The sequence below is a fragment of the Ailuropoda melanoleuca genome, chromosome 13 (assembly GCF_002007445.2).
Source record: "Ailuropoda melanoleuca isolate Jingjing chromosome 13, ASM200744v2, whole genome shotgun sequence".
Classification (NCBI taxonomy): domain Eukaryota; kingdom Metazoa; phylum Chordata; class Mammalia; order Carnivora; family Ursidae; genus Ailuropoda; species Ailuropoda melanoleuca.
In genome coordinates, this window is record NC_048230.1 from 1,230,040 (window position 1) to 1,252,569 (window position 22,530).

At 39.7% G+C, this 22,530-nt stretch overlaps 1 protein-coding gene across 2 annotated transcripts in view; it reads left to right on the forward strand.

Moving 5' to 3' along the window:
* The window catches only part of METTL16 (methyltransferase like 16), a 75,855-nt gene that overhangs the window by 6,845 nt on the left and 46,480 nt on the right, over positions 1-22,530 (forward strand). For both annotated transcript variants that reach the window (XM_002918022.4, XM_019798349.2), the window contains exon 2: positions 506-633. In XM_002918022.4, coding sequence (XP_002918068.1) covers positions 506-633 — 128 coding nt within the window. The remainder of the gene's footprint in view (positions 1-505; positions 634-22,530) is intronic.

Here is a 22,530-nt window from a genome sequence, read left to right on the forward strand (position 1 = left end):
TTTCTACTTTTTGGCTGTTGTGAATAATGCTGCTGTGAACATTGATGTGAAAATATCTGCTTGAATCCGTGCTTTCAGTTCTTTTGGGCGTTACCTAGGAGTGGAATTGCTGGATCATATGGTGGTAATTCTATATTTAACTTTTTAAGAACCAATGAACTGTTTCCACAGCCATTGTATACGTTCACACCTGCAGTGCTCCAATTTTCTAACATCCTCACCAACACTTCTCATCTTTTTTTTCTTTTTAAATAATAGCCATCTTACTGGGTATGAAGTGATATTGTGGTTTTGATCTGCATTTCCCTAATGACTCATGGTGATGTTAAGCATATTTTCATGTGTTTATTTGTTGTGTACATTTAAAAAAATATAACTTCTACTTTCTCAGTTGATTGGCAATAATATGTTGGCTATAACTGTTGACTTGGCAAACACAGCTTTTCCCCATTAATGTATTTTTTGATTAAATATGTTGACTTTTTTCCTTTTCTTCTTTTTAAAGATGGCTCTGAGTAAATCAATGCATGCAAGAAATAGATACAAGGACAAACCTCCTGACTTTGCATATCTGGCAACCAAATACCCAGATTTTAAGCAGCATGTTCAGATAAATCTGAATGGAAGAGTGAGGTAGGTAACATGAAGAATTCTTAGTACTGTATTATTCTAGTATAATCTGAATGGACACAGGGTAGTGGAAAGCGTACTGGACTGATAGTACATCTGAATGCTAATCCTAGACATTTCCTGAAATTTCTCATCTGATCTTGGACAAATCACTTAACCTGTCTGGGCTTCATCTTTGTTTGTTTTTGGGGGTGAGGAGAGAGAGAGAGAATCTTAAGCAGTCTCCACACCCAGTCTCTGCTTGGGGCTTGATCTCACAACTCTGAGATCATGACCTGAGCTGAAATTAAGAGTTGGATAATTAACCAACTGAGACAGCCAGGCACTCCTGGGTTTCATCTTTTTAAGCTATAAAATGAGAGGATTGGACCAAATACTTTCTAGTTTTTTTATGGCTTTAAGAAAGCTTGATGTCTGAATTATTGCTTACCTAGTAGGGATCCCAGAGTTAAGTGCAGAAACCTTGGGATTGTGCTCTAAAACATGGCGCTGATGAGGACCTTGAGTTCTTATTTTATTTACTTATTTTTAGCAAGGATTATTTTATTTATTTTTTATTTAAATTAGAGTCCTTATTTTAAGTGTGTTTACTTTGATGTAGGTATGAAAATAATAACCAGACATCTAAAATGATTTCACAGATACTATTACTTAGGATGTCGATAAATTTATTTAAAAAAATTTGGGGGGGGGAAGAGAACGATTGTCCGAGTGGGAGCCCAATGTGGGGCTCGATCCTGGGACTCTGGGATCATGACCTGAGCCGAAGGCAGCTGCTTAACCAACTGAGCCACCCAGGTGCCCCGGGATGTCAATAAATTTAAAGTTAAGCGTAGTTAAGGTGCACCTGGGTGGCTCAAGTTGATTAAGTGTCTGACTCTTCATTTCGGCTCAAGTCATGATCTTGGTGTTGTGAGATCAAGCCCTTCATTGGGCTCTGTGCTCAGTGTGGAGTCAGCTTGTCCCTTTCCCTCTGCTCCTCCCCCTGCTCACACTCTCTTTCTCTCAAATAAATAAATAAAATCTTTTTTAAAAGTTAAATTTAGTTAAAAAGCTGATTTTTAAAAATTAAGAAAGTAATGATATGAGAATGGTGTGGGAATAACTGATGTGTGTTATACCTTTGAGAAGGAAATCTTTAACTGCACTCCTAAACTGTATGGGAATCACAGGCTGGACATTCCAAGGCTCCCTGGGGAAAGGTGTGGTGATTGAACTATGAGGAGCAGGAGGAACAGGATTGTGGAGAAGAGGATAATAGCATCACAGGACTTGAGGCATTTTGATGACCTCTTCCTACTAGCAGTCTCCTTATGGATTTAGAAATGGAGGTCCTAGGGCAGGTTTTAACCTGAGGGGCAAGATAGCCTAGAAATCGTATAAAAGTTTAAAAATATGTATATTTAGGGGTGCCTGGGTGGCTCAGTTGGTTAAGTGTCTGCCCTCAGCTCAGTCATGATCCCAGGGTCCTGGGATTGAGCCCCGCATTGGGCTCCCTGCTCAGTGGGAAGCCTGCTTCTCCCTGTCCAACTCCCTCTGCTTATGCACACATGCTCCCTCTCTGTCAAATAAAATCTTTAAAAAATGTGTATATTTATACTCATTTTTCTGGGAGATAATCCTTAGTTTTCATCAGATTCTGAAAGCTATCTGGGCCCTCATCCTCCCCCAGTACACAAAAGTTAAGATCAAATGCCCTAGAACTACGGTATCCAAGCTTTTTTGTCTATACAGTTAAAAGTTGAGGACAGTTCCATATCAATGCTTGTACAACTGACTGTGTTACTATATTAAACATATTAGAAAACATAATTCAAACTAAAAATTAAGCATTTAAATAAGAGTTCTTATATTTTCTTTGCATACTCTGAAGAATTATTTTTGGCACCTTACTTTGGGGAAAACCTTAGAGAGATTGAGTTCGTATTTCTTTGTTTAGATCATCCCTACCATTGTTTTAAATCTTTGTTCGATAATTACGTATGTGAATGTTTTATTTAGTCCATGTAGTGTTGGGACGGCTACAGTTTTGCTATTCTTTGTTTCCTCTGTATACCTATCATTGTACTTAATTACTTAACAAATACCTGTTGATTAACCATTTTGTGCTAAGTTTTAGGAAAGCCATTATAAGGAAGACAGTGACTACTCCATTTGGAGTTCACACATTTGTGGGGGAAGTGGACATGTAAATAAGCAGTGAAGCTTTTGGTGTGGCAGAATCTGTGGACTCACATAGAAGGGAGACCTGACTGCGACTTTGGAATTTAGAGAATGATTTGAAACAGAAGTGGTGTCTTGGTTGTGCTGAAGAATGAGTAGGAAGATAGAAGCGTGTTACAGGCAGAGGGAGCAGTGTGTGCGGAGCACTGAGCAGTCGAGGAAGTGGAAAAGCTGAGTGTGTCTAAGATGTTGTGGACAAACGACAGGAGATGAGCCTCGGGAGGGTTACACGTGGAGGACTTCATAAGGCCCACTTAAGAGTTTGGAATTTATTTTTTATTTTTAGTAGTCTTTTTTTTTTTTTTTTTAAGATTTTATTTATTTGCGAGAGAGAGTAAGAGAGAGAGAGTGAGCGAGCAGCAGTCAGGGAGGAGCAGAGGCAGAGGAGAAGCGGACTCTCTGCAGAGCAGGGAGCCCTGTGTGGGGCTCCATCCTGGTACTATGGAGTCACGACCTGAGCCGAAGGCAGATGCTTAACCAGCCGAGCCACCCAGGTGCCCTAGTTTTATCCTTTTTTAGGGAGAGTGTGCTCCCACACGGCGAGGGGCAGAGGGAGAGGGAGAGTTAGGCAGACTCCACACCCAATGCGGAACGGAGCTCAATCTCATGACCTGAGCTGAAATCAAGAATTGGTCGCTTAACTGACTGAGCCACCCAGGTGCCCTAGGGGTTTGGAATTTATTTTAAGGGCATGGTGTGGAGGGTTCTTGTATTTTCAGAGTTACCCATCCCTGTCCTTATCCACTAAAGTTTAAAAGCAGAGGAATAACATGTTCAGAGTTGTGTTTAGATAGAAGTATTCTAGGAGCATTGGGGAGGGTGGGTTGCAGGGGAAATTAAGATTGGAGGTATAGGGGGGGCGCCTGGGTGGCACAGCGGTTAAGCGTCTGCCTTCAGCTCAGGGCGTGATCCCGGCGTTATGGGATCGGGCCCCACGTCAGGCTCCTCTGCTATGAGCCTGCTTCTTCCTTTCCCTCTACCCCTGCTTGTGTTCCCTCTCTAGCTGGCTGTCTCTATCTCTGTCGAATAAATAAATAAAATCTTTAAAAAAAAAAAAAAGATTGGAGGTATAGGGAAGTGAGTAGGAAATGGTTTCAGTAATCCAGATTAGACATTGGTGGCCTAACTAGGTAGAGGGAGGAGGGATAGAAATCACCGATGAATTTGAGTGAAATTCATGAATAGAATTAGCAGGACATGGTGGAAATTAAGGAGTCTGAGCCAGATATGGTGCTTGTGATTTTAACTTAGCAAGAGGATGGGTGGTAGTACCTAGTTTATTGAGTTAGGGAACAAAGGAGAATGAGCTTATTTGTGGGGAGGTGAGATTTTCAGTTTGGGGCATATGGAATCTGAGAAGGCTGCGGGATACTCAAGCAGGGTTATTTTTTTGGCAATTGAAAATGAAAGTTGGAAGAGAGGGACAAAGCAGTGATGTGGAGGTGGTGTGTTAGTAAAGGCCTGGGTCTTTGAGCTGAATACTGAAGAATGAATAGAAGTGGGAAAGAATTCCGGTATAGAGAACAGATTTTTTTGAAAGGTGTGTTTAGTTTGGAGAACTGCTTGTAGGTGGGGCTGAAGTGGATATAGGATACCGAGTTGGGAGATAACAAGATGAGACTGAAAGGAAAACAAAGAACAGGTCACAACAGAGCTTTTCATAGCAGGCAAGTTCACTTGATTGTTCAGACACCGGAGGAACCAGAGGAGGGTTTTCAAGATGGTTTAAGATTAATATTTTTTTAAATATTGCTCAGAGCAAACCAAACAGATCTGTTACTACAGTGTATCTGAATGGATTAAAGGTGTCTGGCAAGTGGACATTCAATAAATTGGTTAAACTCTCAAGAATTCCTCTGTAAAATCTGAGTCTGTGCCATGTACAAGTGGCATACTTATTTTTTTTCTCCGAGTTTTAATTTAAATCCCACCTAATTAACATACAGTGTACTATTAGTTTCACGTGTAGAGTTAGTGATTCATCACTTACGTTTGCCTGCTGCTCATCAGAGCAAGTGCCCATCACTTGTTTAACCCACCCCCACCCCACCCACCTCACAAACGACTTAATTACAGGTAAATGAAAAATGAAGGGATGGGCAAAAATATCCTAGGCAAATGAGAGTGTCCCCAAATTAGAAAAAGTAAAATAGAAGGCAGAAAAGCATCAAATTGGAAAAAAGAGGACTAGTTTACATTAGTAAAAGCAATAATTTTGGGGTTCCTGTGTGGCTCAGTCAGTTAAGCGACTGCCTTTGGCTCAGGTCATGATGCTAGGGTCCTAGGGGAGCGTGCTTCTCTCTCTGCCTGCCACTACCCCTGCTTGTGTTCTCTGTCAAGTAAATAAATAAAATCTTTAAGAAAAAAAGCAATAATTTGAAAGTTTAAAAAAATGAAGGGGGCGGCCTGGGTGGCACAGCGGTTAAGCGTCTGCCTTTGGCTCAGGGCGTGATCCCGGTGTTGTGGGATCGAGCCCCACATCAGGGCTCTTCCGCTATGAGCCTGCTGCTTCCTCTCCCACTCCCCATGCTTGTGTTCCCTCTCTCGCTGGCTGTCTCTATCTCTGTCGAATAAATAAATAAAATCTTTAAAAAAAAATTAAAAAATTAAAAAATGAAGACTTTAGCATTTTGAAAAATACAACACAGAAATATCTTTTTAAAAGTGAAATATAACTTGGAGACATTTTTCCTTGTATTTCTAACCAAGTAGACAAAAATAGAGCAATGGCCTTAGGGACTTTTCAAAGGATTCACCAATGCTTTGAAAACAATTAGATAAAAATACTTGTGTTGGGGGCATGCTTGGCTGGCTCAGTCCCTAGACTCTTAATCTCAGGGTCATGGGTTGAAGCCCCATGCTGGGTGTAGAGCTTACCTTTAAAAAAAAAAAAAGTGTATTTTTTTTCCTTGAGGAGGTATAGGGTTCAGAGCTCTAACCTATATTTTAGAACTTCACTTTTAAAAAGGGTCATTGACCCAAAAAACATTAAATACTGCTGATAGGGGTCTAAATAATATAATCAATAAATTTGATTCACCTATAAATGTGAATGCAGATTCTCTCTCTCTTTTTTTTTTAAAGATTTATTAATTTTAGAGAGAGATAGCTCGCGAGCAGGGGAAGGAGTAGAGTGAGAGGGTAAAATAGAGAATCTCAAATAGGTTCCATGCTGAGTGTGGAGTTGGGTGCGGTGCTTGATCTCAGAACCCTGAGATCGTTACCAGAGCTGAAATCAAGAGTTGGATGCTTAACCAACTGAGGTATCCAGGTACCCCACTTTTTTTTAAAGTTTCATTTATTTAAGCAATCTCCACTCCACATGGGGCTCAAACTCATGACCCCAAGATCAAGAGTCACATGCTGTACCGACTCAGCCAGCCTGGCACCCCATGAATGCACATTCTTTTAAAATAACTTGCCCAGGCTTATAACAGTAAGAAATGACTGAGCTGGGGGTGCCTGGGTGGCTCAGTAGGTTAAGTGTCTGCCTTCAGCTTGGGTCATGATCCCACAGTTCTGGGATTGAGCCCCATGTTGGGCTCCCTGCTCAGCAGAAGAGTCTGCTTCTCCCTCTCCCTCTGTCCCTACCCTTGCTTGCACTCTCTCTCTCTCTCAAATAAATAAATAAATAAAATCTTAATAGATACACACATACACACATACATAACTATAACTAAACTATAACTCTATATATATAGTTAAAATGTTGTTGCTTCCCCCAGTCAAAATCCCTATTCTTGGGAGAAAAATTGGTATAATGTTTCCAAAATTCAAAGAAAAGATGCTCAAAGCAAAAAAGATGGATGGGTGGTAGAAAGGTGTAAGGATGTGAACTTGAACTTCACAATATATTTAAATATCTATCTGGATATTTAAGTTAGATATTTAATATCTAGATATTTATGTTAGAGTAATTAAAATATTAGTACAGTATTGGAGCAAGAGTGGGCCATCAGAGTGGCATTCTGAAACACACCTAAGTCTAAACAGCGGTACAATTGCATGTGCACATTAACTAGTGGGATGATTCCTGCCTGTCATTTGACTCAATGGTACCTCCCAGAGGGAGTGCAGAGTGAAAACAGGGTGAATCTTCCTTTCTTAATCAGTCTTGACTCTTCTGTATTTCTCATCATGTGAATATTATACAGTGCTATAAATGATTAAAGAGATTTTCCAGTGTATAATTTTGACCATATTGGATTTTCACTTTATGTGCTTACTTTAGAACCTGTCAAGTAAGATACCATCCTATGGCGAAAGGCTGTAGTGTAGAATAAGGCAGCATTTCAGTTCATTAGGGATGAGACAGCATTTTTTTCAGTAATGGGGTTTTTTTTTTTTTTTTTTTTTTTTTGAGAGAGGGTGTGAGCACGTGTTCCTGGGGAGAGGGCAAAGGGGGAAAGAGAGAGAATCCCAGGCAGGCTCCATGCCCAATGTGGGGCTTAATCCCAGGACTCCAAAATCATGACCTGAGCCAAAACCAAGAGTTGGATGCTTGACCAACAGCCACCCAGGGACCCCCAGTAATGGACTTTTAATAGATGCAGTTGGGACAGACATGGGGAGGGTGTATTTAGAATTTTTTTCCTATATGTTATGTAAAATATATTCTGATCGCTGAATGATTTCAATATATATTTTTTTTAAGTGCTAGAAAAAATGTAGGTAAATGTCTTAACTTTGGGTATAGAAATGGTCTTTCTACGTATATTCCAAGGATAGAATTCATAAAAGAAAAGATGGCTGGATTCAACTACATGAGATGTAAACAATTTTACATGTCAGGAAATACTAAAAGTAAAAGATAACAGAACACTGCAAATATTTATAGCATGTGGCAGAGAATTAGCTTTCTCAATATAAAGAACTCTTATAAGACAGTAAGAAAAAGTAAGAAACCTTTGTAGACAAAGGTAAGGATTAAAAATGGACTGTTCACACAAGGAAAGACAATGGACCAAATTAGAAAAGATAAATTATTAAAATATCCATCAGAGCGCCTGGTGGCTCAGTTGGCTGAGCATCTGACTCTTGATTTTGGCTCAGGTCATGATCTCAGGGTCATGGGATCCAGCCCTCTGTTGGGCTCCACGCTTAGTGTGGAGTCTGCTTGTCCCTCTCCCTCTCTTCCTCCCCCTGCTCACTCTCTGGCTCTGTCTCAAATAAATGAATAACTAAAATCTTCAAAAAATAAATAAAACATCATCAATGGCAAAAATGTAGTCAAATGGCATAGAGAAAATGTTGGTAAACTGCAACCTTGAAAGTTCTAAAAAAACATACTTAAAAGAAATAATGTTCGTTTAAGGGTGTTTATCCTAGGGGCGCCTGGGTGGCACAGTGGTTAAGCATCTGCCTTTGGCTCAGGGCGTGATCCCGGCGTTATGGGATCGAGCCCCACATCAGGCTCCTCTGCTATGAGCCTGCTTCTTTCTCTCCCACTCCCCCTGCTTGTGTTCCCTCTCTCGCTGACTGTCTCTATCTCTGTCAAATAAATAAATAAAATCTTTTAAAAAAAAAAAGGTGTTTATCCTAAAGCTGTTTATGACAAGAAAAATTGGAAATAATCTAAATATCTAGTTCGTAGGTTCTTAACAGTGCAGTTCCATGGAACATCTTGGAGTCTGTAGAATGGATGTTGCAGATTATAAAACATAATTTTGTTTCAAGCTAAAACCAAAGTATTTGCTGATTGCTCTGCACAGAAAGTGACTAAAAGGTTATGAGTTGTGGTGTTCAAACACATTGATGTTCTTTTTGTAATAAGCAAAAGTAATTAAAGATTTTATTTCGTTATTAGAGAGAGAGAGCATGAGCAGAGGGAGGGGCAGAGAGAGAAGCAGACTCCCCACTGAGCAGGGAACCCAGCTTGGGGCTCGATCCCAGGACCCCAGGATCATGACCCAGGCTAAAGGCAGACACTTAACCCACTGAACCACTCAGGTGTCCCTTTAGATAAGGGAGATAAGATAACTTTACTGAGACTGAATTTCCTCAGCTGAAGAAGAGGGATAAAAGGATGTACTTTGGATATTTGTCATAAAGGTTAGTGATAATGCATGTAAAGTGACAGCATTATAGACACTTAGCAAATGATAGGTACTCTTACTGTTGTTGTGCCTTGTGTAACTGATAAGGTGACTAGGATTGCTAGTGTGATGTCCCTCTCTGTTTTTCTGACCTGCACCTATCACTGCTTTTTTGTAATCATATCTGACCGTGGAAACTAGATTTTAGTTCGTACTTTTTTCACAGTAACCAACCCCATGGAGATATCCTGCAATTTACTTGATCCCTGTCAGTTGAGTTTGGATAGAGTGTGACACTTAAATGATTTGTTTTTAAACCGAAGACCCAGCGTTGAAGGGTTTTGTCATACATTATACAGTACGTTTTTAACCCCTCAGTGAAGATCTAATTAATAGAAACAAGTGTCGGAAAACTGGGTTGGGAGGCTTTAACCTTTATTGTTGTTACATGAGGTGGAGTCTCTATAGTGTTAGAATGATTGTTATTTTAACCATGGGTCACAGAATGTATCCTTCCAAACTCTGTCTATAATGGTAATACTGTATTCATCAGTAGCAGAGCAGGAGTCACTCTGGGGAAATCGGACATGAGTCTATTGACAATAGGCTATTTTGTGAAGCTGGATGTGTTAAACAACAAAGACTTGATGGAATAAGTTGCTGATTTCCACGTGAAAGCTAATTTTAGTTCCGGTGATCTCAGAAATGAGAATGAGAAAAGATCTTGCCTCTGTTCAGGACTTTTTAATGTCCCAGGGTGCTACATTGACCTAGATATTTAGCTAGTAAAGCCAGATGACTAGACTTTGTCCTACAAAAGGATTTCCAACCCTTAGATTAGTGTCTATGTTTTCTTAGAAGTCAGAAAATGAAGGCTTGCCTTGCTAACAAAGACTAAGAATCAGATCTTCATAGATTTTTTTCAGTTTCTTTCATTAGACTAGCCTCTGCTTGATGTCTTGTACACTTCGGTAATTAGGATGTAGTTCCTTATTGGGACACCTCGGTGGCTCAGTAGGGTAAGCGTCTGACTCTTGATCTCAGCTCAGATCATGATCTCAGGGTCGTGAGTTCAAGCCCTGTATTGGGCTCCACACCGGGCATTGAGCCTACTTAAAAAAAAAAAAAAAGATGTAGTTTCTTATTAATAAATTATATGCTGTAGTCCATCAAGGTGAACATATATATGTATTTTTAATAACAAGAATTGTTTATATAAACAACTCTATTTGAAGGCACTAAGAAAACATTAATTATAATGCCGTTCCTCTTGCTCCAAATGTTTCACGAAGCTGTGTAATTAATGCTTAAGCTGCAGTACTGTCTTTGGTGATTGTTGTCACCGTGGGAAATATCCTGGTTTGGTTTCTAACAGAATTGTCCCTCTTTCATGGAAAAGTATCCTGGAACCATGAGCCTGTTTTCCTTTTTTGGAAAGGAGATTTTTGTTTTTTGAAATTATACAGACATTTTATAATGCAAAAAAAACCACGTTAATGGGAAAATTATAGAAATATGCCCTTCCTAACTACATTTATGATGATAATGTTGCATACATAAACGAAAAATGTCACTGTTCTCCCACGCCCAGAAGATCAAATTGCTTTGTGTTCCTTTCTAAGTCTTTGTCCTTATGCATATATAGTATTTTTTGTGATTGTAGTTTTGATGCAGATATAGGACTTTTTTTTACCCCGACTTGACATTATAAGCATTCTCCATATAGTTATAAAATACTGTTGGGGTGCCTGGGTTCTCAGCCGTTAAGCATCTGCCTTTGGCTCGGGTCATGATCCCACGGTCCTGGGATCGAGCCCTGCATCAGGCTCCCTGCTCAGCGGGAAGGCTGCTTCTCCCTCTCCCACTCCCCCTGCTTGTGTTCCCTCTCTCACTTCCCCCTGTCAAATAAATAAATAAAATCTTTAATAAATAAATAAGTACATAAATGTTTTTTTTTTAAAGATTTTATTTATTAAAGAGGGAGAGAGTGAGCACAAGCAGGGGGAGCGGCAGGCAGAGGGAGAGGGAGAAGCAGGCTCCCTGCGAAGTGGGGGAGCCCGATGTGGGGCTCGATCCTAGGACCCAGAGATTATGACCTGAGCTAAAGGCACTTAACTGACTGAGCCGCCCAGATGTCCCCCAAGTTTTTTTTAAAAGTTGTATTTATTTATTTGAGAGAGAGAGTGCAAGGAGGGGGTGCAGAGGGATAGGGAGCAGACTCCCTGCTGACTATGGAGCCAGACTTGGGACGCCGTGGGGCTTGATCCCAGACTCTGAGATCTTGATCTGAGCCAAAATCTAGAGTCAGCTGCTTAACTGACTGAGCCACCCAGACAGCCCAAAAGGGTTTTTTTTTTTTTTAATTTTTTGTTTTTTGGAATTTTTAAAAGTGAATATAGGGTAAGTCACTGGGCTTTGCTAGAAAAGTTGGAGTACTCTTAACTGTACTTCGAAGGCCAAAGAGGTGTTTGGATGACTAGGTTTTTATTTCCTGTCATCTGCTCTTTAGCACAGCGATCTGCATTTAAGAGATCAGTTTGATTGATCACAGTTTCTTATCATTTTGCAAGTAGGATTTTGGGTTCTTTGGTTAGTCTGAGGTTGTTTATTAATAGTCATTGCCACTGTTCCAGGATCTTTTCTTTTGTATGATATTACTATCTAATTGCTTATTTGACCCATGGCATGGTAAAGTTAAAAAAATTTTTTAGGGGGCTGCCTTGGTGGCTCAGTTGATAAGTGTCCGACTCTTGCTTTTGGCTCAGGTTGTGAGATCGAGCCCTGTGTTGGGGTCCGTGCTGGGCATGGAGCCTGCTTAAGATTCTCTGACTCTGGGGCACCTGGGTAGCGCAGTCGTTAAGTGTCTGCCTTCGGCTCAGGGCGTGATCCCGGCATTCTGGGATCGAGCCCCACATCAGGCTCCTCCGCTGGGAGTCTGCTTCTTCCTCTCCCACTCCCCCTGCCTGTGTTCCCTCTCCCCTGCCTGTGTTCCCTCTCTTGCTGGCTGTCTCTCTGTCAAATAAATAAATAAAATCTTAAAAAAAAAAAAAAAAGATTCTCTGACTCTGCCCACTTCTCTCATCTTTCTCTCCCCACCCCCCCGGAGAAATTATTAGTCATGGATAAATATGAGTTCGTGGAAAACACAGCAAGACCATGGATCTGCTTTTGGTTTTGTTCAACAAATTATTATTCATAATTCTATTACTATTATTATTACTATATTCTAAGCAGATCTGTCATGTGGATCCCATACTCTCCCCTCATCTCAGGAACCTTAGTCTGATTTTCCTTCTCCTAATTATTTAATCTCTATCAACTGGCTTCTTCTCTTTGACTTTTTAGAAATTTGAGATATAATTCACATACTAGAAAATCTTTTTATTTGATTGTTTAAAGATTTATTTATTTATTTATTTGAGAGAAAGCATATGCGCACAGCAGGGGGGTCAGAGGGAGAGAGAAACTGAAGTACACTCTGTGCTCGGTGCAGAGCCTCTTGTGGGGCTCCATCCCACAACCCCAAGATCACGACCCAAGCTGAAACCAAGAGTCAGATGCTCAATCGACTGTGCCACCCAACTAGCCCTAAAATCATCATTTTAAAGTGTACAGTTCAGTTGTTCTGACTATGTCACAGGGTTGTACAAAGCATCACCACTAATTCCAGAACATTATTTTCACCCTTGGAAGAAACCTATTCAGCAGTCACTCCCAACTCCTTCCTCTCGCTCTTTAGCCCCTGGCAACCACACTAATCTGCTTACTTTCTTTATATATTTGCATGTTTTGGACATTTTGTATAAATAGAATCATAATATGTGGTCTTTGTGACTTTCCATTGACTTTTTTTTTTTTTTTAAAGATTTTATTTATTTATTTGACAGAGATAGAGACAGACAGTGAGAGAGGGAACACAAGCAGGGGGAGTGGGAGAGGAAGAAGCAGGCTCACAGCAGAGGAGCCTGACGTGGGGCTCGATCCCATAACGCCGGGATCACGCCCTGAGCCGAAGGCAGACGCTTAACCGCTGTGCCACCCAGGCGCCCCTCCATTGACTTTTAAACATGTTCGAGTCTTCAGTTAAAAAATTAATAGGGGCGCCTGGGTAGCTCCGTCGTTAAGTTTCTGCCTTCGGCTCGGGTCATGATCCCAGGGTCCTGGGATCAAGCCCTGCATCGGGCTCCCTGCTTGGCAAGCCTGCTTCTCCCTCTCCCTCTGCCTGCTGCTGTCCCTGCTGTGCTCTCTCTCTCTCTCTGTCAAATAAATAAATAAAATCTTTAAAAAAATAAAATAAAAAATTACTAATAAAATCTCTCCATCAACACTACCACTTACACGGCCCCATCTCACTTCTCCCTTGCATAACAACTTATTGAAGAATTGTTTATTTTTACTGTCTTCAGTTTTCCCACACCTTACTTAATCTTCAGCTTATTCCGGGGTGGTTTCTAATTCCACCACTACCGAAGCAGCTCTTGAAAAGGGTTTCCAGTGATCTTGTGTCACTAAATGCAATTTTGGTTTTCAGTTGACTTTTGAGAAGCAGGTTACTTTGTTGACGCTGTTCTTAATGGACACTCTCTTCCCTTGGCTTCCTTGGCACCACACTTTCTTCCATCCTTTTGGTCTCCTTATGTAGCTTCCTTTGTAATGATTGTATATACAGCCATTAAAGGAGTCTTCAAGACTTAGTGCAGAGCTCTTTTTTCTTCTAATTTTGTATTTTCCCCTTAAGCATTCTTATCACTCCAGGGCCTTACTTGTTTGTTTGCAGATCACTCATACGTTTGTTGCCCCAGACCAATTTTCTGGGCTCTATACCTAGAGGTCACTGCTTCCTTAGTGTCTCTACTTGAATGTCTCAGATTCAGCTTAGATTTATGGTATTTATCCTAAAAAATGGTTCTCTGTCAGAGTTCCCAATTTCAGTGAATGGCACTGTCCATCCTGTTGCAGAACCCTAGGGGATATCTGTGAATACATCCTTTCTCACCTCACATACAAGTCCATCAGCAAATCTTATAAATTTTCCCTCCTGAATCTCTCTTAATTCCTTTCACTTTCCCCTAGCTTTGCCACCACCACCTTAATCCAGCCTCTTAACTCATGTTAATGTGGTGTTCCCTTCCCCCAGTTCTTTCTTTCTTAATTTTTATTCTGTTCTGTTATTAGCTCAGTTACCTTTTCTGATTTTTCCAGGGTAGTTCCACTACTTATGTAGGTTTCACAGCACCTTGTACCTGTCTTTTACAGCATTCATCACAGTGACAATTTTACGTGTATTTGAATGATTCTTGGATGAATACCTAACCTCTGCTGTCACTGTCATGAAGGGAGAGATCATGTCTGTATCTCCAGTACTTTGCACAGTGCCTGGCACATAGTTGATACATGATAAATATCTGTCGAATGAATAAAGGAGTAAATGCCCACTGTCACAACTTCTTAAAAATTCTAACCTATTCCGTATAATTCAGTTGAACAAAGTAAAGTAATCTCTGCACCCAATGTGGGGCTTGAACTCACAACCCTGAAATTAAGTCAGCCAGGCATCCCGGGATTGAAACATTTTTATATTCCATCTTTGAAAGTACGGGGGAGCCAAGTACCCCAGCTTTTTTTTTTTTTTTTTTTTTTTTTTGGTAATTCACTGTTTACAATATAGGTTACAACCTGACAGCCTGTGAATTGTGTAAGGCTTGCAGTTGTTTATTGCCCACATAGATTTTAAGAATCAGGGGAATTCCATGTAAAATTATGGTTTGCTGGTTTCCTTTGAAAATTTTAGAGCTCTGGCAAGATGGCTGGTAAACTCAGTTGAAGTTAATTACCTGGAACTGAGTGGTGATCATACCTTTTGAAATGGCCATTTGTGTCATCTGGCATAATGCTTCCTAAAAGTGTGGTTATTGAACTAGTGGCTCGTCCACAAACTATTTGTTACTGTCCACAGGGATAAAGACCTTGTGCTACATGTTTAAGCTCAACAGACATTTCTTTGGTTGAATGACTTTCTTCAGTGTGCTGATTTTCAGGCTAGCACAAGTTCTGTATCTTGTTAGGACTGGCATTTTGAGTAGCACCATGTAAATATTTGAGTTTGCAATCCCTGATTTTCATAATTTTATTCAAAATGCCAGTGCAAAGTAACATTCAGAAGTTATGGGATAATAATTATGTCCTATCAGGTGTCCTGCTGTTGCTGTTATACTGTTCAAGGTAATACTGTTAAGCTTATTTTTTAAGGTATCTAGGCTATTAAGTTTCTTTGATAGAAAAATTGTGAATTTTTACATTTCAGATTTTGAGGTTTTGGACATAGACACTATATTGGGACATAATTCATTTGTGTGTTTAGCAGTGAAGCTTAATCGATTAGGCTTTTGTTATAGAATAAAGGATGTGAATTCATTTGAATGCCTTAGTGGTACTGGAGATGGGAACTTTCCATATGTAAAAATTTGATTTTTATGTCTCTCTCATTGAAGGAAAGGGGGTTGTCGCATCTTTTTCACATACTTGACAGATTTCACAGGAGTAAAATGCAACATTCTTATTAGAATTAAAAGTAAAGTTTTTATGTATTTAATACCTCCCCCCCTTTTTTTGCTACATCATTTATCTTGTGGAACCTGAGATTGTACAGCTTTTAACTGAGGAAGAAATCCAAAGGTAATACAGGTCCTTTTTTTTTTTTAATTGATTGAGGCAATTGCTGTGCGATTGAGTGAAGCAGAAATGTGTTCAAGGTTGCTTGCCCATGGACTAATTCTGTTTTTATCAGCCCCCACAAATGACAAAATTAATATATCTACTTAGATGTCTAGGAATAGACTTCCCCTTTAAATAGGCTTAATATATTTTAATGAGACTTATTGCTAGCGCATATTGATATAATAAACTTCTACGTGCACAGTTTTGTAGAAACTGGTCTTTAAAGGCTCACCAATCCCCACCTAAATGTAAAGGGGTTATCACTTTTTAAGTTACTGTCCGCCTGGGGGTGCCTGGCTGGCTCAGTTGCTAAAGCATATGACTCTTGATCTTGGGGTCATGAGTTGAGTCCCAAGTTGGGGTAAAGTATACTTTATTAAAAAAAAAAAAAAAAAGAAATTACTATTCTCCAGGCTTTTCTTGGGGCTTTTCTCTGGCATTTTGTATTTCTGACTGTTCCTGCACAGTTGCTTCTTCATCCCAGTGAATGCTTTTTATCCCCCCTCAAAATTGATGGTTATCCAGTGCGTTTTCTCTTTTCCTTACAGTTGGCTGGTATACTTTTGCTTGAACTTGGATCACTGTGTTTTGGCATAGTTTTTGTTTACAGCATAGATTACTGGTTTTGTCTTTATAATCTAATCTGAGAGTCTTATAGTGGAGTTTACCATTCACATTTATTTTATATTGTGCTTTGTTTTGATTGCTTCTTTTTCCTTTATTTACACTGTGTGATCTGGTTTTCATCTCCCTTTTCTTCACCACCTGATTTTATTCGATTATGTTATTTCTCTTAATTTTTCTAGTATTTATATTTTTAAATGTGTACTTCTGTCTCTGCTACTTACCAGCTTTGCACAAAATCTTTTGACCCATGTTGAGGAAATAATGTACTTAAATATCTCTTCCTTTTCCATCTCCCCTCCTTAATTTTAATTATATGTACATTATTATGGTTTACAAACACTTAAATTCTGTTGTGTAGCCACGGGTGTTTTAATCTTAGTTCTCTGGTTAAAATAGCTTCAGTGCATGGGGCGCCTGGGTGGCACAGCAGTTAGGCGTCTGCCTTCGGCTCAGGGCGTGATCTCGGCGTTATGGGATCGAGTCCCACATCAGGCTTCTCCGCTATGAGCCTGCTTCTTCCTCTCCCACTCCCCCTGCTTATGTTCCCTCTCTTGCTGGCTGTCTCTGTCGAATAAATAAATAAAATCTTAAAAAAAAAAAATAGCTTCAGTGCTCACTGCTAGTCTTTTGCCCTAGTTTCTTTATTTGTCCCCTGCCTTGGTTGAACTTTGAGCTCTTGTATGCTCAAAAATGTTTATTTGTTGTCATTATACTTGAAGTACAATTTTGCTGAGCATAAAATTGTTGAGTAACATTTTACCCCTCTTAGGGCTTTGTTGAGTAACATTTTACCCCTCTTTACCCCTCTGTGTCCTTTTATTTTCTGCTATTAAACAGTGCTGTGGAAGTCTAAAGCCAGTCTTTTTGTTTGCTTGTTTGTTTAAGATTTTATTTTTAAGTAATCTCTATGCCCAGTGTGGAGCTTGAATTTACAACCCCAAGATCAAGGGGAGTCACATGCCTACCAACTGAGCCTTGCACCCCCTGAAGCCAGTCTTTTTACCTTGGCTACCCTTCTTCCCCTGATAGATGGTTTAACTATTTTGCCTAGATGTATAGTTTTTTTCTCTTAATCTTCAAAGTCTAGTAACTTTTCTGGTATATGTGTTGGTATTGCTAATTCTGAATTGGTTTTTCTAAGGGCTCAGTAAATCTTCTTTTGAGGAGAGGGGATTATCTTGAATAATTTCTTTGTTCTCCTTCTTTGGTTCCCTTCTTCAGGAACACCAATTATGTGTATGAGGGGTCTCCATTATCTGCCTCTCCCATATTTATTATTTTTTCTCTAACTTTTTTTTTAAGATTTATTTATTTGAGAGAGACAGAGAGAGAGAGCACGAGGTGGAGGGAGTTGATGGGCGGCAGCTTCAGTGAAGCAGAGGTGGAGGGAGAGGAACAAGATTTCCCACTGAGCCTGGATCGGAGGCAGGGCCCCATCCCAGGGGCCCTAAATTTTAACTTCTTGTTCCTGTTCATTTCATCTGTTTTGATATAGTTCACATACTGTAAAATTCACCTTTTTAAATTGTATAAATCAGTGGTTTTTAGTATGTGGACAGTATTGTGCCATCATTATCACCACTATCTCATTCCTGAATTCCATTTCATTTTGCATGCTTTTTTTTTCTGTAACATTTTTTTAAATGTATTTGTCATTGAGAGAGAGCACACAAGCAGGAGGAGCGGCAGGCAGAGGGAGAAGCAGACTCCCCGCTGAGCAGGGAGCCCAATGTGGGGCTTGATCCCAGGACCCTGGGAACATGACCTGAGCTGAAAGCAGACGCTTAACTGACTGAGCCACCCAGGTGCCCCTGTTTTGTCCTTCTTGGTGTATCATTGAAGCATATGATGTCAGTTTGTTCCATGATTAGTGGTGTTAACTTTGATCGCTTGTTTAAGGTGGTATTCATCAGGTTTCTTAGAGTTATTATTTTCTCCTGTGTGATAATTTGTGGGGAAGTACTTTGAGACCATGTAAATATTTTGTTTCCATTGAATTTTTATCTACCGTTTTTAGCATCCATTGATGATTCTTAATTGAAACATTTAGGAGCGTGGTGATTGCCAAGTGTAATTTTCTAGCTCCTTCATTTCTTCTACGTTTGTTAGTTATCATTCCACTGTAAATAAGAGCTGTGATTTCTTCTACGTTTGTTAGTTATCATTCCACTGTAAATAAGAGCTGTGATTTCTTCACTGTAAATAAGAGCTATGGACTCCTATGTTTTTCTTTTACTCTGTGGACTATAATCACTTGATAGCATTCTTCATTCAAATTGTGCCAGATTTGGTCAGTGGGAGCTTCGTTAACTGGCCCACGTCCTTTTGACTTTCCTCATCTTTGGGCCTGTCCTGTTTTCTGATACATTGAAGTGTTCCAGGCTCATCTTAAACTTTCTCCTACTTCAAACCTGGAATAGCCATTTGACTAAGGAACTCTGATTCCTTTTAGTGGGAGTGGTATTTGGAAACCAAGATCTGGAGTGCTAGGTATGCTCACTGCTTCTAGGTTCTGATTATATCTCTTGAGATTCCACTATAGCCATCTTCTTTCTGTTTGCTATAGATTATATTAAAATTTCATTTTTTTAAATTGAGGTATAGTTGACATATAACATTGTATCAGTTTTAGGTATATAACCTGATGATTCAATATTTGTGTATATTAAAAATGATCACAATAAGTATAATATCTGTCATCATATAGTCACAATTTTTTTCTTGTGATGAGGACTTTTAAGATTCTCTTAGCAGCTTTCAAATTTGCAGTATAATATTACTTACTATGGCCACCATGCTGTATATTACATCTCCATGACTTATTTATTTTACAACTGTAAATGTATACCTTTTGACCCCCTTCACCATTTCACCCACCCCATGCCTCTGGCAACCACCAGTCTGTTTCCTATCTATGATGGGGTTTTTTTGTTTGTTTTTGTTTTTTAAGTACACTCTACCCCCAGTGTGGGACTTGGACTCACAACCCTAAGATCAAGAGTTGCATGCTCTACCGACTGAATCAGCCAGGTGCCCCTATGAGGTGTTTTTTGTTTTTCATTTTAGATTCTGCATTTAAGGGAGATCATATGGTATTTCCCCTTCTCTGTCTGATCTGTTTTACTTGGCATAATGCCTTCAGGGTCCACCATTGTCATTGCAGATGGCAAGGTTTCATTCGTATTTATTGCTGAATAGTATTCTGTGTGTGTGTGTGTGTGTGTGTGTGTGGTTTCACATTTTTTTTTATCCATTTATTCATTGCTGGACACGTAGGTTGTTTCCATGTCTTAACTATTGTAAATAATGCTGCAGTGAACATAGGGGTACATATATCTTTTTGAGTTAGTGTTTTCATTTTCTTTGGATAAATATTCAGAAGTGAAATTGCTGGGGCGCCTGGGTGGCACAGCGGTTAAGCGTCTGCCTTCGGCTCAGGGCGTGATCCCGGCGTTATGGGATCGAGCCCCACGTCAGGCTCTTCTGCTATGAGCCTGCTTCTTCCTCTCCCACTCCCCCTGCTTGTGTTCCCTCTCTCACTGGCTGTCTCTATCTCTGTGGAATAAATAAATAAAATCTTTAAAAAAAAAAAAAAGAAGTGAAATTGCTGGACTGTATGGTAGTTCTTCTTCTTCTTTTTTTTTTAATTCCAGTATAGTTTATATACAGTTTTACATTAGTTTCCAGGTATACAATAATAGCGATTCAACAGTTCTGTATATTATTCAGTACTCATCACAGCACGTTCATTCCCTAATCCGTATCACCTATTTTACACCTCTGATGGTAACCATCAGTTTGTTCTCTAGAGTTAAGAGTCTGTTTCTTGGTTTGTCTCTCAGTAGTTCTATTTTTAATTTTTTAAGGAACCACCATACTGTTTTCCATAGTGGGTGCACCAGTTCACACTCCTTTTATTCTTAATCTCTTTTATTTTTTTTGCCACAAACTAGTACCCTGAAACATTCTTCTTGTTGTTGCTGTTTTTGAAGATTTTATTTATTTGAGAGAGAGTGGGAATGAGCATGAGCTGGGGGGAGGGCAAAGGGAGAGGGAGAAGCAGACTCCCCACTGAGCAGGAGCCCAACGTGGGGCTTGATTCCAGGACCCTGAGAGCATGACCTGAGCTAAAGACAGAAGCTTAACCAACTGAGCCACCCGGGTACCCCACCCTGAAGCGTTCTTCAAGGTCATAAGATACCATACATTCAAGTATAGAGTGTGTTTTTGTACAGATAACAAATTTTGTATGTATTCCTGAAATCTAATCCTGCTTGTCATCACTCTTCACAAATTCTTTTACTATTAAAGTTTGTTTTTCATTTCTTTTTTTTTAAAAGATTTTATTTATTTATTTGATATAGAGAGACAGCCAGCGAGAGAGGGAACACAAGCAGGGGGAGTGGGAGAGGAAGAAGCAGGCTCCCAGCGGAGGAGCCTGATGTGGGGCTCGAACCCAAGACTCTGGGATCATGCCCTGAGCCAAAGGCAGACACTTAACGACTGAGCCACCCAGGCGCCCCTAAAGTTTGTTTTTCTGAACAGTTTTTTTAAAGAATAGATTGTGTCTCTCAGGGTTGTGAGATTGAGCCCTGTGTTGGCTCTACTGTGGGAGTGTAACCTGTTTAAGATTCTCTTTCTCCCTGTGCCCCCCACCTTAAAAAGATAAAGAGTAGATCATGTCATCTGCAACCATTGACTGTATATTCCTTAATATGTGTTCAGTAGTGTTATTAAATGCTTACTATCATAAAGCAGAAGCATAAAGAATTTGTTAGGTAACACACTGGAGGATAATGGAAATGTTTACTGGTGTTTGGTTATTCTATGTCTTCAGTAACTGTATTGATTGCTCCATTTCTCTATAATTTGCTCTACAAATATTTACATGAATAACATTTTACTGATTCATAGTATGCATCATAAACCCTTAAAATTTTACCTGGAAGGACCCTTAGATTTTTATTATGTCTAATCCCTTAGTTTATAGATGGAGAAACCGAGACCTAAGAATTGAGGTAACCTTTAGTCCATGGCTAGTGGATTGCAGAATCGAGATTAAAGTCCAGATTTCTGAACTCCTGTACTCTAGAATATTTTTGCTTTGGGTGATGGTGGAGTGTGGGTCTACCTGTAGTTTCCATGGTAGCCAGATGGATAAAGCACTCTTCCTTCTGTCGGCATTGAGTTTTTCAAATTGATGGCTAAGATGGGAACATACAATGTTAGGCCAGAATTTAGAGCAGTTTCGAAGCTGCTTTCTTAGTTCAGTCCCATCTACTGACTTTCTGCTCTCTCTTCATTGCCCCATTTATAAATAAGATCTTTGGTTTTGTTTTAAGGGCTCCACTTTAGTAGCATTTTAACAGTAAAATAATTATATTGGCAGAGTTTCTTTAAAAGTTAAAAGTTAAATGTAAATATCATATATGGATCATATCATATGAAGACTTGCTTGTGAATATTCAAAGCACCATTGTTGATGAGAGCCAAAAAGTGAAACAGTCCAAATGTTCATTAAGTGGTGAATGGATAAACAAACCACTAATGCAGTTATTCCTACAATGGAATATTATTTGGCCACATAAAGGAATGAAGTACTGATACATGCTACACTGTCGGTGAACCTCACAACTGTTGTGGTAAGTGGAAGAATCCAGACATAAAGACCACATATTTTATGATTTCATTTAGATGAAATGTCCACAAGAAGCCAGTCTGTGGAGACAGAAAGTACATTAGTGGTTGCCTAGAGCTGACGGTGGAAATAAGGAATGGCTTGCAAATGGGCATGAGGTGTCTCTTTTGGGGTGATGAAAGTGTTGTTTTTTTTTTTTAAGATTTTATTTATTTATTTGACAGAGAGAGAGACAGGCAGCGAGAGAGGGAACACAAGCAGGGGGAGTGGGAGAGGAAGAAGCAGGCTCATAGCGGAGGAGCCTGATGTGGGGCTTGATCCCAGATCTCCAGGATCACGCCCTGAGCCGAAGGCAGACGCCTAACCGCTGTGCCACCCAGGCGCCCCTCTTTCCACTTTTAAATATGATTTTTAAAAAGTGCTGAAGTCAAATTATGTTAGTAAAAAATAGCATTTGTATAATAGATACTATGTACTGGGCATTATGCTAACTTTTCTCAGATTTATCTCACAGCAACACTATGATATAGGTATTATTATTCCCATTTTACAGCTGAGGAAACAGTCTCATGGAGGTTAAATAACTTGTCCAAAGTCACATAACTGAGTAAGGAGACAAAAGGGCAGGAATTGGAACAGAGGCACTTCTGTCCTCCATGG